Source organism: Dendrobates tinctorius, unplaced genomic scaffold (genome assembly GCF_039654945.1).
Source record: "Dendrobates tinctorius isolate UK_male_01 unplaced genomic scaffold, ASM3965494v1 ptg000040l, whole genome shotgun sequence".
NCBI lineage: Eukaryota > Metazoa > Chordata > Amphibia > Anura > Dendrobatidae > Dendrobates > Dendrobates tinctorius.
Genome location: NW_027361708.1, coordinates 16,595,171 through 16,614,475, shown reverse-complemented (window position 1 = coordinate 16,614,475; position 19,305 = coordinate 16,595,171). Strand labels below are relative to the sequence as shown.

Genomic DNA, 19,305 nt, shown 5'->3' with positions numbered 1-19,305 from the left:
GACCCCAAGTCCATCAATGTGCAAAAATAACTAAATGTGTCACTTACTGGGCTGCTTTCTGCAGTTTTAATAAAAAATGTTTTCTTTGCTGCTATATTAGTGTTCTGAATGCTGAGCTATGTATAACTCCGCCCCCACCAGTGATTATCAGCTTTCTGCCTATGCACAGTGGGGGCAGGGCTATACAGAGCAGGGGGACTATGTTGCACAAGCCAACTAGTCATCTGCTCCTAATAGTGATTTTATCAAAACTGCAGCAAGTAACACATCACTGGAAGAATCAGTCTCTCTCCCTACATTATTCTGCTTTCAGATTAGGTGGCAAAAACATGATGAGATTCCATTAAACAACCATAGAAAGCTCTAAAAAATGTAAAAACCTTTTAATCCAGATGTAAGAAGATTTTGGAAAGTCCCACTGTGTACATTACATCCAGGCATTTCTGGATTGGCTGGCTGAGTCTTATGTTGGTGAATAACCAGGTGTCGGTGAGCCGCGGCAGTGAACCTTCCATTTTATTTTCGCAGAAGCCTCTCTCTGTGCTCGTGAACACTCCTCTTTCAGACTGGCTCCTGGAAGGCCAAGCGAGTACTGTCCGCCAGTGTCCTGCCCTGCAAATCCTCCGCTCTTCTCAGCAAGACTGGCTGTTAAAGAGCCATCTCTCCGAGCCCATCTCTGTATGTTGTTGTGATCACTTGCATGAGGCAGTCGGACCATATAGTCATGCTGTGTTCACTAACGATTGCTATACCTATGTGTTTGTTTTATAGACCTTGGATACCCTTAATCTTCCCACATTTAATATGGAGCAAATCTGGGGGAAGTTGGGGGAATTGCATAACTGGCTGCTACAATCGCAGAGCAAGGACGATGCTCCCGAGAAGACTGATGTCCGCTCCCGGGACAGCTCTATTTCAAGCTCCTCTTCCTCCTTTGAAAAGGTAGAAGACCTTGATTTTGAGCTTCCCAATGATGAAGAGATGGATCTGTCAGACTGGCTAATTTCCCCAGCACACACTCAGCAGTCTGACATTGTGGACAAGTGGAGGTTTGTATTCCAGCCATTTGTGGAGGACTACAGCATCACTGATTGGCTTCATAGAGTCGAGTCCTGCGGTAATCGCTGCGGTGGGAAAGCTGCCGCTCTGGAAATAGAAAATCTAGGGAACCTCAAGTGCCTCAACGAACAGCATGGAGGAAAGAAGACATCAGATGCTGGAAATGAGACATGGCTCCTGCAGCAGTGTCAGCCCCACTTTAGGATGGAAGACATCTGTAAAGCTAATGAGCCCTGCGCTGCCTTCTCAGAATGTGTCTGTGATGAAAGCTGTGAGAAAGAGGCTCTTCGGAAGTGGCTCCTGAAGAAAGAAGGAAAGGATAAGAATGGCATCCCTTTACATCGGGAGCACAAGTCTAATATCCGAGAATGTGAAAAGGCAAAGCCTTCTAATAACATGTGGCTACATCCCTCCAGAGCAGATTCTGAAGATCAAAGCTGTCCCAAGAAGGCAGAAGACTGTGAATCCTTCCTTAGGCATTTTAAATCTTTGCTTGAAACTCCATTAGACACCTGGGTTGTCAAGTCCGCACTGACAGAGGGAAAGATTGAGCATGAAACAACTGGCAGTAAATGTCCGACTTTATCTCCATTCCATATGCCTTCAGAGTCTGTCAGCTGGGTGTTGTCCTCCAAGAGTGCTGATAACAAGGAAGAGGCAGCAGATCCTGCACTGGAGGATAAGTGGCTTCTGCGTAAAAAAGCACAAGTAAGAAACTTGATAAGACTCCTTCTTCTTCTCTGCAGACTAGTCTATTCAGCAAAATGGAGATGAGTGAAATGTCACACTTGTCTTCTGTAGTCAGTAGGATCTACACCTCACACTCCTCCTCTCCTTCATAAAGTCTGTGTACGGTAGTCAGATTCTTCATAGTAATGAGAACTTTTATTATAGCTGCCGGCTGCCTTCGGGCTTCCCGCCGGCTGCCTTCGGGAACACTTTGTGGATTCTTCATAGAAATCGAACAACTAAGAGGTTTTCTTGTTTAAGAAAATGCCTCTCCTTGGTGCAGTTTGTCCTAACACAAACCTGGCTTTGCTCACCCTCCTAGGGTTTAGCGCTGAGTATTCATCACTGCGCCCACTGTAATGTGCAGCGCTGACGACACATGAAAACCACTGCAACCAGTCTGTGAGCTTAGCGGTTTTGTGCCTACTTAGGCAAAGTCACTGAGCTCCATTAGTGTCAGTACTGCTATCAACGTGATGGCAGCACTGCAGACAATAACAGTGGATGCCATGGTGGAGACTCCCCACTGGACCCAGGGACACTTATCAAAGCACAGTTTGTATATTAAATAAATCTGCACCAGTAGACAAGGGTTTTCTAAAATCGTAAAACCACTTTTTTGGGGGGATTGTCTGAAAATTTTCCAAATTACTTACAGGAATGAATGCTATATAAAGGTGTAAGCAAAATGGTTACTCTGCAGGTCTTCTCTGTTCTTGGGTTTTTTTTTTTTTTTCCCCTGCAACTTGTTTAAATTGTAAAACTCTTAGGCCCCTTTAAAAAGGAACCTGTTGCCTTGGATAACGCTATTTACCTGCAGATTTAGGGTTAATCTGGAGGTAGCCTAAGAATGCTGCCCGGCCTCCTTACTGAAAACACTGCTACCGGGAGAAAAAATGAACTTATTTCCTCTTGGGAGCCACCAGCTTTTGGTCATGGAGGGACAGAATAGCTACAGTCACTGCCAGAGTGTGATACGAGCGGTGACTGCAGCCCCTCTGCTCAGCCCCATAACTGAAAGCTGGCGGCTCTCGGGAGGAAAGAAGTTCATTTTCTCCCAGTAACTGCACTTGTGTGGTGGCTGGGCAGCATCGCAGTACTACATACCTGAAGATTGACACCTTTTCTGCAAGTAAATGAAATTTACTGAGGTTACAGGCTCCCTTTGAAGCAAGTAGACTTGCTCTGCTGATTTGCATTTTCCAAAGTGAATTTTAGTTAAAAAAAAAAATATATATATATATATATATATATAATATATATTTTTTTTTTTTAACTAAAATTCACTTTGGAAAATGCAAATCAGCAGAGCAAGTCTACTTCTGCCATTCAGACATTGGGGTTGTAAATGCAGTTACCGATGAGAATGATTGTTATACTGCAAGACAGACACCTGAACAATAAAAGCAATGTATGAACTGGGTCAAAAGTAGAAGTGAAAGGCTGGGACCGCTCCTCACCCTTTGCTCTATCAAATTGTTTCAGTTGTTTGTTTTATGGAGGGTTAGCGATTACAGTCAGCGTTGCCTAGAATGTCATGGTGTAGTCCCAGCCTAGATATTACACAAAGCACAGTGTGACATTTTTAAAAGAACCTGTCATCTGAGTCGTACTGACATGAATCGGAGCCAGGTGGTGTGATGGCTGCATGTTTATCATCTTTGGATCTCCTCACTCTTCAGTGTTTGAGTAAAATCTCCCCGTTCTGCCCAGGCCGCGGTGCCAGGTTCCACAATGTAAACCCGTACTACAGCGGGCGTTGCTTTCAGTGTTGCTCTGTAAATTTCATGTGGTCGGTGATACTATGTCTCCTTCTCATGCAGGAATATTATGGCCTTCCCAGTGTTTGTGACATTTTTGCCTGTATGAAACTTGCAGCTGACAAAGACCAGTGGCTGCACCGCACCCCTCTACAGGTAACCTCGTGGTTAGGGTGGGGCAATAAGCAAATTCTGTCCTGTGTTTACCATGCCTGGAGTTTTACAACATGAACATGGCTTAGGCTATGTGCACACGTTGCGGATTCCGCTGCGGGTTTTTCCGCGCGGAAACGCAGGTAAAGTGACCTGTGGTTTTCCTGCGGTTTGGTCTGTGGTTTCACACCTCTACTATGGTAAAGGTATGAAACCGCTGTGGAATCCGCACAAACAATTGACATGCTGCGGTTTGTAAACCGCGGAAAAATCCGCACCGTCAGCACAGCGTTTTTGAAACTCCATAGGGTTTCATTGTACTGTACATGGTCAGCGGAACTGCTGCATTTCCGCAGAGCCAAAACCACCGCGGAAACGCAGCAGAGTCTGCAACGTGTGCACATAGCCTTAGACTGGCGGCTTTGACTTTTAAAAACCAAAAAAACAAACTAGACTTCTAAGGTTGTTTGTTCACTAATAGTTAAAATTGAAAAGTTCTTGTAATAAATCTCCACTCTCAAGATGAGAAGAGCCCTTTGGGTGTTTTCTCTTACACGGAGCTGAGAAAGCTACCCCTGCGCACACCACAGCGGACATTGCAGGACTGGTGACTATACTAATCTGATGGTGATATTTCTGTCACCGTTAGTAAACAGCAACACGCACTTTGATAAGTGACACCTCCCTGACTTCTGTGTCTCAGCCTCTGTCTCCTGCTGTCTTCAGATTACATAGCGAAAACCTGCTGACCGATTCCCTTTAGCTTAACTACATAATTATGTGAATTGTTGACTTTCCTTGACCATTGCCTGATTTTTTTTTTTTTTCTTTTTTGCAGATGTGAAGTGCCTAGTGACTGCTGAACCATTGTAGAAACTTGACACCAATGATGCGCACAGAGATCGTCATAATTGTTCTGCCTCTTATTTTCCTTTTGTCATCACAATTGTTCCATTATCGATCATTAGCTAGTACTGAAATGTGACTTTACATGATTCCTAATCATTTGGATTTTGCATAAATGCACAAGGAGAGTGTAGCAAGGCCATTGTGCGAAACCATATGTGATCACCGATCATTACCTGTCTAATCAGTGGTGCTCCAATATCTCTAGCCTCATGGCCTCTGGATCCATTGGTCGTAATCTTCCCCATTACTGCCATGAAGAGTAGACATTGTCCTCCATTGGCGGCGGCATTACCCTCAGTTACCATGCAGACTCGGCATAGTCATACTTGCCTCGAGCTCAGCTGGGACACTATCCCATTTCTGCATACTGCATGGTTTTTACAGTTTGAGCCTAAATGGAAATATCTTGGCGCTCTGCACTCATTTGGATGAAGTCACTGAAGCTACGTGCTTAATTTTTAATGTGTTTTTTTTTTTTTTTTAATTTTTTTCTTTTGTTTTAAAGGGAATCTGTTACTAGGATTTTGCTGAGATTAGCATGATATAGGGACAGAACATGATTCCAGCGATGTATCGATTGCTGTAGTTTTGATAAGTGATTTTTATCTGCTGCAGATCTAGCATTTCTCTGAATGCAGTTTTCTGAATAACCCCACCCACACCACTAATTGGCAGTTTTCTGTATACACCGTGCATAGGCAGAAAGCTACCAATCAGTGGTGGTGTGGCTAGACTACCTGGCCGCAGGCTTACTAGTCATATAGTCCTAATCTGCTGATAAAACAAAAATTTTATCTAAACTACAGAATGAAGCCCTGCAAGTGACGTATTGCTGGAATCGGGGTCTCAGGTTAGGGGGGCAAAAAGCTGGTGTCAGATTCCATTGAAATTGGGTTACTTTAAGCCACACTTCTTTTACATGCAAAAGACGATTGGGAAAGATGCTGTCGTGAAATCTCATATTGACGTTCATTTTGCACAGAATGATGGGACAGAGGCAATTTCTCTTAGAGATATATATATGAAAGGTTGTGTTGACATTGCGTTCAAAAAGTGTCCATTTACAGAGGAATCTATATATTTTTTGAATATGCTAAACTAGTTGTGGAATTTTTTTTTAAAATATTTTAACCCTCTTACCTTTAGTTGGAGCCTGCAGCATTGATGTTTCCATCAGTAAGAAAATATAAAGTACTTCATTGCCAATTGGCAGCTTGGGCTTTGCCGCTGGTGGTTACGTACTTGTAGTTCATCAGATGACGTGCCCTGCTATCGGCGTAACTCTTATTATAAGGAATGTTAAGGTGCCATGATCTTACTGAAAGCTAACACTTCACTATAAATGACTAACTCGACCATCTTGGTCACAAAAGTGTCAAACATGAAATTTTACTTTTACCATTTAAAGTACCATTAAATAGTTACAGCAATACAGACTATTAGTGATTTATTTGCAGTGTGTCTTGAAAAGAGATGGGCGGGGGTGTTAAGAACTTCTGTTAGGCTGTGTTTGCACATTGCAGTCACACTGCATATGAAAACCTCAGCAGCCCTGAGGTTATTCCACGGTTTCTCGTCATGATTAAGTGATTCTACAAGGAAACAGCAGAAAGCGCAGCAGTAGCACAGGGCTGCTGTGGTGCTTGGATGCAGCGTGACCCCAGCGTGTAAACCTATGCTTAGTAATATATTGATAAATGAGATTAGGCACCAATTGTAGAAGCTGTAATGTGAGACTATTGTCTTATACCTCCTTATTGGATTCTTCTGGGTGGTGCGTCCACATAGGGTGTATAAAGCATGGCAGCGCTCACCCGATCCTTGCTGATGTTGCTTTATTCCATTGTTAGGATAACAATAAACTGGTGTGCAGGTGCCAGGGGATTTTACAGGTGAAACAAGACCTGACGGACTACGGCCGGTTTACGCAGCCTTTGCGCTTCTACGGGTCCGTAATAATTATTACAATTACAGCAGATTACAACAGACCCATGTCCTTCGCTCATTTAACCACTTTTAATCAGGCTGAAAGGGGTTGTCCACTTCTCGGACAACCCCTTCTTATACTAAATGTTCGGCCCAGATTAAAATAATAAAGCTTATACTCACGTCTCATGCCAGCGCCGTTCCCGCAGTGTCTGCACTTGCTCTCCCCAGAACTGTGATGCAATATTGTGACACCAGCACCAAATAAGCTTGGCGCCATAGTCTCCTCCTTCAGACAAACTCAACATGAAAAGGAAAGCCAGGGATCAGCTGATCAGTGATGCCAGCACTGATTGGGTTCTGGACATCACATGTCATTCTACCGCGTCAAAGGACCGAGACTGCGATTGCTGACACCATGGGAGCCATGGAAGGGAAGTATAGGTGTTATTATTTTATCGGGGCTAAACATTTAGTTTAAGAAGTGGCTGTCCTAGTAGTGGACAATCCTTTTAATAGTGTGCTTATGTATCCTGAAACTATACAAATCTACACCTGTGTATCAGACCTAATGCACAATCTATAATAATAAATGCCCTAACCAGCTTCTGGTTGTAACAACTTCCGTCCAGTTGTAACCGGTGACGTCACCACGCACATATTAATTCTCAACACACCACACCGCCTCAACACACACTCCTCTCACCTTTCACCTCCACTCATGTCCACTCACTCTTTCACTCCACATACGTTCCTTTCTCTCACTCCGTTTCTCATACACTGTCATCGTCGCTGCCCCGACATCTTCCTCCGCCGCCGCGATCCAGGATCCAGACGTTCTCCAGGCCGCCGACATGTTCTTGCGGGACGCCATCTTGGATGTCGTGAAATCCCGCGAGATTCAAGATGGCGTCGCCGCAACAATATGTCGCTGGCGTGGACGACATCGGGATCCAAAAAGATGGCGTCGGCGAAATCTCGCGAGATTACGCCGACGCCATTTTGGATCCCGATGTCGCCCATGCCAGCGACATGTTGTTGCGGCGACACCATCTTGAATATCGCGGGACTTCACGACATCCAAGATGGCGTCCCGCAAGAATATGTCGCTGGCGTGGGCGACATCGGGATCCAAAATGGCGTCGGCGTAATCTCGCGAGATTTCGCAGACGCCATCTTTTTGGATCCCGATGTCGTCCACGCCAGTGACATGTTGTTGCGGCGACGCTATCTTGAATATCGCGGGATTTCACGAAATCCAAGATGGCGTCCCGCAAGAACATGGCGGCTTGGAGAACGTCTGGATCGCGGCGGCGGAGGAAGATGTCGGGGCAGCGACGATGACGGTGTGAGTATGAGAAACGGAGTGAGAGAAAGGAACGTATGTGGAGTGAAAGAGTGAGTGGAGGTGAAAGGTGAGAGGAGTGTGTGTTGAGGCGGTGTGGTGTGTTGAGGGTTAACATGGCAAGAGGTGTTAACGTCGTCCGCCGACACCATCTTGCATTCGTGAAATTGCGTCATTTACCTCACGCCGACTTGCTGTGCGGACGCTTGGCATTGCCTGTACCACCATAACTACTGCTGCCTTGGTCCTATGCCTGTTTACTGCCGGTGTCTAATTACTGGACCAATTTGCCTATACCGCCATAACTACTGCTGCTTTGCTCCTCTGCCGGTGTCTAATTACAGGGCTAATTTGCCTCTACCGCCATAACTACTGCTGCCTTGCTCCTCTGCCGGTGTCTAATTACAGGACCAATTTGCCTATACCGCCATAACTACTGCTGCTTTGCTCCTCTGCCGGTGTCTAATTACAGGACCAATTTGCCTCTACCGCCATAACTACTGCTGCCTTGCTCCTCTGCCGGTGTCTAATTACAGGGCCCATTTGTCTCTACCGCCATAACTACTGCTGCCTTGCTCCTCTGCCGGTGTCTAATTACAGGACCAATTTGCCTATACCGCCATAACTACTGCTGCTTTGCTCCTCTGCCGGTGTCTAATTACAGGGCCCATTTGTCTCTACCGCCATAACTACTGCTGCCTTGCTCCTCTGCCGGTGTCTAATTACAGGACCAATTTGCCTCTACCGCCATAACTACTGCTGCCTTGCTCCTCTGCCGGTGTCTAATTACAGGACCAATTTGCCTCTACCGCCATAACTACTGCTGCCTTGCTCCTCTGCCGGTGTCTAATTACAGGGCCCATTTGTCTCTACCGCCATAACTACTGCTGCCTTGCTCCTCTGCCGGTGTCTAATTACAGGACCAATTTGCCTCTACCGCCATAACTACTGCTGCCTTGCTCCTCTGCTGGTGTCTAATTACAGGGCCCATTTGTCTCTACCGCCATAACTACTGCTGCCTTGCTCCTCTGCCGGTGTCTAATTACAGGGCCCATTTGTCTCTACCGCCATAACTACTGCTGCCTTGCTCCTCTGCCGGTGTCTAATTACAGGATCAATTTGCCTCTACCGCCATAGCTACTGCATTGCTCCTCTGCTGGTGTCTAATTACTGGACCAATTTGCCTATACCGCCATAACTACTGCTGCTTTGCTCCTCTGCCGGTGTCTAATTACAGGGCTAATTTGCCTCTACCGCCATAACTACTGCTGCCTTGCTCCTCTGCCGGTGTCTAATTACAGGACCAATTTGCCTATGCCGCCATAACTACTGCTGCCTTGCTCCTCTGCCGGTGTCTAATTACAGGGCTAATTTGCCTCTACCGCCATAACTACTGCTGCCTTGCACCTCTGCCGGTGTCTAATTACAGGACCAATTTGCCTCTACCGCCATAACTACTGCTGCCTTGCTCCTCTGCCGGTGTCTAATTACAGGGCCCATTTGTCTCTACCGCCATAACTACTGCTGCCTTGCTCCTCTGCCGGTGTCTAATTACAGGGCCCATTTGTCTCTACCGCCATAACTACTGCTGCCTTGCTCCTCTGCCGGTGTCTAATTACAGGGCCCATTTGTCTCTACCGCCATAACTACTGCTGCCTTGCTCCTCTGCCGGTGTCTAATTACAGGATCAATTTGCCTCTACCGCCATAACTACTGCATTGCTCCTCTGCTGGTGTCTAATTACAGGGCCAATTTGCCAATACCGCCATAACTACTGCTGCCTTGCTCCTCTGCCGGTGTCTAATTACAGGGCCAATTTGCCTCTACCGCCATAAGTACTGCTGCCTTGCTCCTCTGACTGTTCACTGCCTGTGTCTAATTACAGGGCCAATTTGCCTCTACCGCCATAACTACTGCTGCCTTGCTCCTCTGCCGGTGTCTAATTACAGGGCCAATTTGCCTCTACCGCCATAACTACTGCTGCCTTGCTCCTCTGCCGGTGTCTAATTACAGGGCCAATTTGCCTCTACCGCCATAACTACTGCTGCCTTGCTCCTCTGCCGGTGTCCAACTACAGGGCCAATTTGCCACTACTACTTCATAACTACTGCTGGGCAATTACAGAGTCAATTAGTATCTGTTTACTCTACAATACTCCAGGACGCCTTCTTCACTGCCAGATAACTGCCAAATAGACTCCTTTACCTGTGCCAACATGAGTCATAACAAAAAGTATGCCAATGCCAGTGAAAGGAAAGCAGCTTTAGCACTACGACAAAAACAACGCCGTGCTAATGAGACTCCTGAGGAAAAACACCATCGCCTTGAGAAGACTAAGGCTTATAAACGCCGTCGCCTCACACACGAATCCCCTAACTCTAAATCTATAAGATTGGCTGAAGAAGCCTCTGCACGCCGTCACCGCCGACAACAGACGGCCTCTTCCTCATCATTATTATTAGACTCACAACAGGATGCTTCCACATCAGCATGTGGAACAATTTACTGCTACACTTCATCCCATATGCCGTTCACTGACATAACTAATCAGCAATCTGTTTCTGCCCTATCAATACCACCATTCAATACCGATGCACAGTATGCCAATGCCAGTGAAAGGAAAGCAGCTTTAGCACTACGACAAAAACAACGCCGTGCTAACGAGACTCCTGAGGAAAAACAGCATCGACTTGACAAGATTAAGGCTTATAAACGCCGTCGTCTCACACACGAATCCCCTAACTCTAAATCTATTACATTGGCTGAAGAAGCCTCTACACGCCATCACCGCCAACAACAGACGGCTTCTTCCTCATCATCTATAATAATAAATGCCCTAACCAGCTTCCGGTTGTAACAACTTCCGTCCAGTTGTAACCGGTGACGTCACCACACACACACACGCACGTTAACCCTCAACACACCACACCGCCTCAACACACACTCCTCTCACCTTTCACCTCCACTCACGTCCACTCACTCTTTCACTCCACATACGTTCCTTTCTCTCACTCCGTTTCTCATACACCGTCATCGTCGCTGCCCCGACATCTTCCTCCGCCGCCGCGATCCTGGATCCAGACGTTCTCCAGGCCGCCGACATGTTCTTGCGGCGACGCCATCTTGGATTTCGTGAAATCCCGCGAGATTCAAGATGGCGTCGCCGCAAGAACATGTCGCTGGCGTGGACGACTCGGGATCCAAAAAGATGGCGTCGGCGAAATCTCGCGAGATTTCGCCGACGCCATTTTGAATCCCGATGTCATCCACGCCGGCGACATGTTCTTGCGGCGACGCCATTTTGGATCGGCGAAATCCCGCGAAAGTCAAGATGGCGTCGCCGCAAGAACATGTCGCCGGCGAGGACGACGTCGGGATCCAAAATGGCGTCGGCGAAAACTCGCGAGATTTCGCCGACGCCATTTTGGATCCCGACGTCGTCCACACCGGCGACATGTTCTTCCGGCGACGCTATCTTGACTATCGCGGGATTTCACGATACTCAAGATGGCGTCGTCGCAAGAACATGTCGCCGGCGTGGACAACGTCTGGATCCAGGATGGCGCCGGCGGAAGAAGATGTCAGGGATCGTGGAGCAGCGGCGATGACGGAGTGAGTATGAGAGACGGAGTGAGAGAAGTGGTCGTATGTGGAGTGAAAGAGTGAGTGGAGATGGTGAAAGGTGAGAGGAGTGTGTGTTGAGGAGTGTGTGTGTTGAGGGTTAACATGGCAAGAGGTGTGATGCTATCGCATCCTCCCGATGCGATAGCATCGGGCCATAATCTAGTGTTATAATAACAGCTACATGAACAGTATAAGCTGCCATTGTTCTCGGCAGCACAGGTCCGCTTTACACAGGATGACGTGGTAAAGCCAGATTTATTTTTTTTTCTGAAATGTTCCAGTGCTAATATACTTTAAAGATCCATCCAGGGCCTCTAGCCAGATATGAAAGGACTATGTATGCAGGTGATGCTGTCGTGCTAGTAGGGATGAAAGAAAGAGGGTTAGATTTCACAATGTTCGTGGATTAAGGGACTTTACCCACCAAAATCTTTCACCAATACGTAGATTCAAGTAGTTTCATACCCATTACCAGCTGACATCTTCCAGCATGGCTGCTAAATATCCCCACGGGTCAATTGACCCGCATATGAAGAAGCTGCACGAAAGTAACTGATTCCATTCAGGATGCCCAATTCTTAAAAGAACAGTTCATCAGTGAAGGGTATGAGTCCAATGAATTAGAAGCCTCTTTAGAGGAGATGCAAGATATCTCAATGACCAATCCTTGGTAGCATCGTATCAAAATCTCCAAGCTTACAGGAACCGATCAAGAAAATCCCTATCATTACACTACAGACGGGCACCTACGTTGGGTTATAAGATCACACCTACTTGTAAGGGGGTCATATACATCATAGCATGTCCATGTAAAAAAAAAAAAAAGTTATTTAGCCCGAACCAGGAGAATGTTACACAAACTGGTAAAGGAACATCTAAACAACAAGAAAGGTTTCAAAGGATGCCAGCGCTCACAGCACTTTAAGGAGATCCACAATCATATAAAGGTCTCAAATTTGATGGTATCCATACAGTCCCCAAACCATGGAGGGGACTGGACTATATGAGTCAGATGTCAAGGGTAGAAAATAGGTGGACTTTTTTCACTAAACCACTTGGCACCAAAGGGCCTAAATCATGATATACAGCTATGCGCCTTTTAAAATCCAGTCTGGAAGAAGCAGACAGCTATAAAATCCTCAGACGGCCTACAGAAGAAGTAATCCTGAAAAGATGCGAATGTATGTAGCTCCTCACTCTCCTGCGATACATCCCAACATGAGCCAAGTTCCAGAACAGTTCTATGGATACATCATTCAACAACAAAGTCTAAACATCTCCTTTCCTGCCATTTTATTTAATTCTAGTCCACATTAATGCTGAGCATTCAATATTTAAATAAGACAACATGATTTTACCCAAGAAGCATTGGTTGTGGCCATGGCCAAGTTGGACTTCAGATTTTTTTTACGTGGTCCGTGTGATTAATATTTTAAAAGATTCAAAATAGGTTTTAACATTTTTGGATGTCTAGTGCTATTTTAACACATTTCTATTACTATTCACGACGTATTTTTTCCTGATAGTAAAAAGTATTAAAACATAGTGAAATAATTATATATATAAAAAACTTTAATTGTTTTTCCTCTTTCTTTCTCTTGCCATCATTTTTATGTAAAACACGAAAAGTCCATGTAATTAAATTTACTCTGCTCAATGTGAGTTGCATCTGCGGTCTTCCTGTCTGGCTGCCTTCTCTGTCTGATTGAGGATTCTCGCTGGGGTGAGAAGGGATGGAGGTATAAACTATAAAATACCTGTGTAACACACCCTCACTAAGGGGAGCTGAGTTTCCCAAAAATTGTTGGTTTACTGTTCTCCACAGGACGCCATACCTAGTCTCCTAGCCTCCCCAGCTACCGGCCACTTGGTTTCCAGGAATGCTACCGGCCTGTGCGCCCCTGGCTCTACACTGCTGCTGCCTTGGGCCGAGGACAAAACATAAGCTGCACATGCAGCAGAAGAGTCACACTACATCCCGACTGGGAACCTGCAATTAAATAGGAACCAATTCTATTAGGCAATTCTCTTTGTTAGGCAATCCTTGCAAGTGTCCCAGCTGTCGAAGAGCCACAGCAACTTGGGCATAATTTTCGAGCACGCTGAAGATACTCAATTAGGACACAAGTGTGCTCGCTCATCACTACTGGCAACCTCTTACCAGCTATTACACAGGACTGTGTTTTGTCTCCAGCTCTTAGACTATCTTCCTCACATTTCTCCTACAGATGAGAGTAGTCCAGCTTTTCCCCCCCAGTGGTGGTGAAGGATATTGGCACGTCTCTGCGTAATAAGAGACCTGTCAGTTTCCCTTAGCAGTGCTGGGAAGAGCCGACCGGGGGGGTGGTGATGGACTAGTCTGGTGTTTGGCTATGGTCCCCGGTTGGATCTTCACAGTATATTTTCTCTAAAACTCCAGCGTGTTTCGGTGAAAAATATCTGTCTGCAGTTCATGCTGCCCACGGACTTTGGCTCCATAGATGAGATGGCAGGTGAGGTGTTTTGCTTGTTTATCGGGTAATCAGGAGCATGTTTATTCCAATTCCAAGATAATTGAGAAATTAGCTTTCTTAGGAATGCTCGATCACTATAAAATACACCCCTTTAGAGAATAAGGATCCATTTACACTGCAAAATTGAGAATGAGCTTTCCAGTTAATGTTCATTCAGGGTAATTTTGCAGCCAATGAACAAGTAAAAACTGTCGCTCATCGGGAGAAATGATCTCTCGCTCTGAACAAAAGATCATCGTTCTCAGCAGCACATTGTGCTGTAAAAACAGGACTCAGTGCCAAATACAATGGCGGCCTATGTGTGCTGATTGCTACATGAGCCTGTTTGTATGAGCAGACCGCTATTCAAGCACTGATTAGTACACATCAGTGGTTATTTAATGTCACAAAGTCGGGTAGTGTAATTCCAAGATTATTTTGCACATGGTAACGACATAATTTGCATAAAGTATTGAATGGGTTATCGTGATTGGTCACCTTTGCACAGGATGGGTGATAAATGCGTGATCATGGGCCATAGATCTCTAGTACGAGACCACCTGTTTTTCACTGCTGATCACAGAGAGTAGTCTGGAGCAATGGTTATACAGTACGTTCACAGTGCTGCTTCGTCCAGCATGCCAAAGATGGCGGGTCCAACTACTACTTTATCAGGTTCCAGCCAGCTGAGAGTCCCAATGATAGGAGGATGAGGACGATTGTTTTTAGTGGGAGGTAGTTATTATTATTTTCTAGTTAGCAGAAATGTTACATAAGAGTGAAATGAGAACTTGAAGGATATTTGCTGGTTGCCTAATCAACTTCGTTCCTCATTGTGGTTTCTTGTCAACCACACGAGACCTTCCGTTGGCCTTACCCACTTTGGTTTGGGATTAATAAATAATTTGCTTAACTTTATTCAGCTACAATCAAACTATCACAGTTGTGGATGAGGATCACATTGAAAGAAAACATAGCTGCCATCTTCCCTTTAATTTTATGAAATATTACTATAAAGAACGATGATCACAGTTTGAGGTGTCCTGATCTCCAAGGCCTCATTCAGATTTCCATCTATCATGTAGACATAACACGTTTTTCTTTGCTAGAACATGAACCCATTCCAGCTTTTGATGACCATTTTCTTTTTGCGGACCAGACGCCTTTTCTCGTATTACCCCGCATGCTGCTCGGTTTAGGTTGCATATATCTTTGAGGCAACATTAGATTCAGCCAAAGGTTTACATCCATTGTAGAGATGAATGCATGGACAGATTTTGTCTAAATAATCATATTTGAGCCAAACCCACCAAAATTGTGGTAAGCTTCTAAAATTATATCTAGGTGTCGAAAAGTCCACTACATTTCTCAGGGGATTTTTCCCCTAATACAGCAGTATAGATACAAAATACTTGGACCCAATTATTAAGTGATTTAGGAACACTAAGCCTCTTTTCTTCCTCACCTTTACCATCCTTGTGGACTCTAATAATATTCTCCTTTTATGAAGGCAATATTGAAAATCCACAAACATATTGCGTTAAATGCGCTTTAACAGTGGAAGCAGGTGGAAGCCGAAAGGTGATAGGGATGAGCGAATAGCTATAGCGCTTACCGAATAGCTGTATCGGAAACCTGGAGCGCTCCCAATGATCAGCTGATCGACTCCACAGCTGCATGAGTGGCGGCTGTGTCACAGTCACAACACATGCATGGAGAGCCTGTGTGTTGTGATTGTCACACAGCCACGGCACATGCAGCTGTGGTGCCGATCAGCTGATTATCAAGAGCGCTCCAGGTATACGGGTTCCCGATGGACCTATTTGGATAAGCCAGGGGTGGGGAACCTTTTTTATGCCAAGGGTCATTTGTAGTTTTATAATAGCGTTCGGGGGCCATATAAAATTATTAACTTAATCATTAGCCAGCTATGTTTATTCAAACACTTAAATAACTCCCTCCTAATGTGAAGACTGGAATTACTACTCTTCGGTGAGGTGCGATGTTGGGAGGTTTTCTAAGTTTGCATCAGTCATTCTTGAGGGAAGTCGACACTTTGCGATGGAAAGTTTTGAAAACAACTGCTCACAGCAAGAAGTTGTTCCAAACACAGATACATATTACAATGCATGTCACCGCACAGTGGGAAAATCATTGTTCACGTAACGTTTATAAAACTCAAGCAATTCTCTCCCTTCCCTATCCCAAACCCTTTCCATCCCCTTTTCCCTATTTATCAATGCAAATTATTACACAAACAAAGAGCATGTTTTGTAAAATCTGTTAAAATGCCTAATAAAAATATTTGAAAATAAAGCTCAAGCAATGGGTGGTTATTGTACCGAGCTTTCAACTCATCATCGTTTTGCAGCTGAATGATTTCGTGTTGTAGGTCATCAGGCACATTATTATTATTATTATTAATAATATTATTTATTTATAAAGCACCATTGATTCCATGTTGCTGTACATGAGAAGGGGTTACATACAAATTACAGATATCACTTACAGAAAACAAACTAACAATGACAGACTGATACAGAGGAGAGAGGACCCTGTCCTTTTGGGCTTACATGCTACAGGATGGTGGGGAAGGAGACAGTAGGTTGGGGGGGTTGCAGCAGTTCCGGTGTTGGTTGAGGTGATATCTCCGGCAGTGGTGAGGAGGTAGTGGGGTCATTGCAGACTGTATGCTTTCTTGAAGAGGTGGGTTTTCAGGTTCCATCCGAAGGATCCGAATATGGTTGAGAGTCGGACATGTTGGGGCAAACAATTCCAGAGGATGGGGGCTATTCGGGAGACGTCTTGGAGGCGGTTGGGTGAGGAGCGAATAAGTGTGGAGGAGAGAAGGAGGTCTTGGGAGGATCGGAGATTACGTGAGGGAAGGTATCGTGAGATTAGTTCAGAGACATATGGGGGAGACAGGTTATAGTTGGCCTTGTAGGTCAGTATTGGTAATTTGAAATGGATACGCTGAGGGAATGGGATCCAGTGAAGAGATTTGCAGAGGGGAGAAGCGGAGGAGTAGCGAGGAGAGAGATGAATTAGTCGGGCAGCATAGTTAAGGATGGACTGGAGAGGTGCGAGGGTGTTAGCAGGGAGACCACAGAAAAGGATGCTGCAGTAGTCGAGGCGGGAGATGATGAGGGCATGCACAATCATTTTAGTAGATTGAGGCACATCAGCTGGTTCCACATTGAATTTTGTATCAAAGATGTTTCATGACAGCCCTTTTTCGTTTTTGCATTTGTTTTTTGCTCCTCTCCTTCTCAGAGCCATAACTTTTATTTTTCTGTCAATATGGCCACGTGGGAGCTTGTTTTTTGCGGGACAAGTTGTACTTTTGAACGACACCATTGCTTTTACCATATTGTGTACTAGAAAACGGGAAAAAAAATTCTAAGTGTTGCAAAAAAGTGCAATTCCACAAGTTTTTTTGATTTTTTTTTACCATGTTCATGAAATGTTAAAACTGACCTGCCATTATGATTCTCCAGGTCATTTCGAGTTCATAGACAACAAACATGTATAGGTTCTTTTTTATTTAAGTGGTGAAAAAAAAATCCAAAGTTTGTTAAAAAAAAAAAAAAAGTTTTTTTTCCGATAACCGTAGCGTCTCCATTTTTCGTGATCTGGGGTTGGGTTGGGGTTTATTTTTTGTGCACCGAGTTGACGTTTTTAATACCATTTTGGTGCAGATACGATCTTTTGATTGCCTATTATTGTATTTTGATGCAATGTTGCGGAGACCAAAAAAAACATAATTCTGACGTTTTGACTTTTTTCTCTTTACGCCGTTTAGCAATTAGGTTCTTTTTTTATTGATAGATTCTGAATGTGTATGTTTGTGGGGGTTTTTATTGTTTTATTTGGAAAGGGGGGTGATTTAAACTTTATTTTAATATTTTTATTTTTTTACTTTTGGCATGCTTCAATAGTTTCCAATGGGAGACTAGAAGCTGCCATAACCCAATCGGCTCTGCTACATACAGGCAATGATCAGATCACCTGTATGTAGCAGAATTACTCACTTGCTATAAGAGCCGACCACCAGTCATCGCTCATAGCAATCCGGCATTGACAACCATAGAGGGCTTCAGGAGACCTCTGGTTGTTATGCCAACCCATGGGTGACCTGCGATCACATGACGAGGGGTCACCGATGGGCGGATTTCTGGCATCGCATGTTAAATGCCGCTATGAGAGTTTGACAGCGGCATTTAACGGGTTAATAAGCTGCGGGTGGAAACAGCTGACACGTGCCAGGAAAGATGTGGGCTCACCGCAGGAGCCCACATCAAAGGGGGAGATATGAAATGCGTCGTATTGGTACGGCACATGTCGTGAAGAAGGTTAAAGGGCCTATGGCCAAAAAAAAACAAAACAGGCAAAGTGGCTGTGGGCCACGGGCTGGACGTTCCAGACCCCTGGGATAAGCTCTTATCCAAAGCTATTAGACACACTGCTTGCCTCTGACATGGCAGGGCACTGAACACCAGCCTGTATTGCATTAGCAGTTGCTGACACTAACAGACCTGGGGAACCAGAGAAAGTGTCTGGGAGTGTTTTTACAACTAAAAATGCAAAATACTTTTTTCTCCTCACCACGGCAGCACCCACTGAGAGAGGGGATCCGCCCCTAAGAACAGGAAACCTACAGAAATAAAAGGGGCGGTGCCCCTCGCCCCCTCAGTTCAGCTGATTTCCTGAGGGAAGAAGAGGATACCTAGGTTGTGTAGGCCGCCTGTACGGTGTCAGTGGGAACAGCAGGGGCTGCAGCACCAGAAGCAGCGTTGGGGGAATCCTGCTGGTCAGCTCCCCCTCATCTGACTGTGGATGGCGAGGCCAGGGTCCGAGAGAGGCCGCCCTAGCTCACGTGGGAGCGCAGTGTGGCAGGACGATCCAGGACTCATCCGGGAGGAGCGAGGTGCGGGCATCGGCCACCCGGCTCCTCTATTAGGCCGGTGTCTGCGCGGCGGTGCCGGGAAGGAGAAAGCCGGGCAGCGCATGCGCAGTAGCCGGGTAAGCGCTCCTGCCCCAGAAGTAGCTTGGATCACTTCTGGGGGAGCCAGGGAGGTGGTGGAGTCAGTGTTGAGACCAGGTATGTCAGACCGCGCATGCGCAGGAAAAAAAAAAAATAGCTGGGTGAGTGCTCCTGGCCCGGAAGTAGTGAAGATCACTTCCGAGGGAATGGTGTGTGTGGGGGGGGGGCAGAGAAGGCGCGGGAGCGCGAAGTATAAAGCTGTCAACATGGAGCTGGGCCAGTGTGCCATGATGTCCTCCCCAGGAGACTCCGTAGCGCACCCAC

At 45.6% G+C, this 19,305-nt stretch overlaps 1 protein-coding gene across 4 annotated transcripts in view; it reads left to right on the top strand.

Moving 5' to 3' along the window:
• The window catches only part of NCOA4 (nuclear receptor coactivator 4), a 95,886-nt gene extending 89,846 nt beyond the window's left edge, over positions 1-6,040 (top strand). For all 4 annotated transcript variants that reach the window (XM_073574850.1, XM_073574848.1, XM_073574847.1 and 1 more), the window contains exons 7-10: positions 529-678; positions 772-1,767; positions 3,612-3,704; positions 4,540-6,040. In XM_073574850.1, coding sequence (XP_073430951.1) covers positions 529-678; positions 772-1,767; positions 3,612-3,704; positions 4,540-4,545 — 1,245 coding nt within the window. In that variant the 3' untranslated portion in view covers positions 4,546-6,040. The remainder of the gene's footprint in view (positions 1-528; positions 679-771; positions 1,768-3,611; positions 3,705-4,539) is intronic.
• The last annotated feature ends 13,265 nt before the right edge of the window (positions 6,041-19,305 follow it).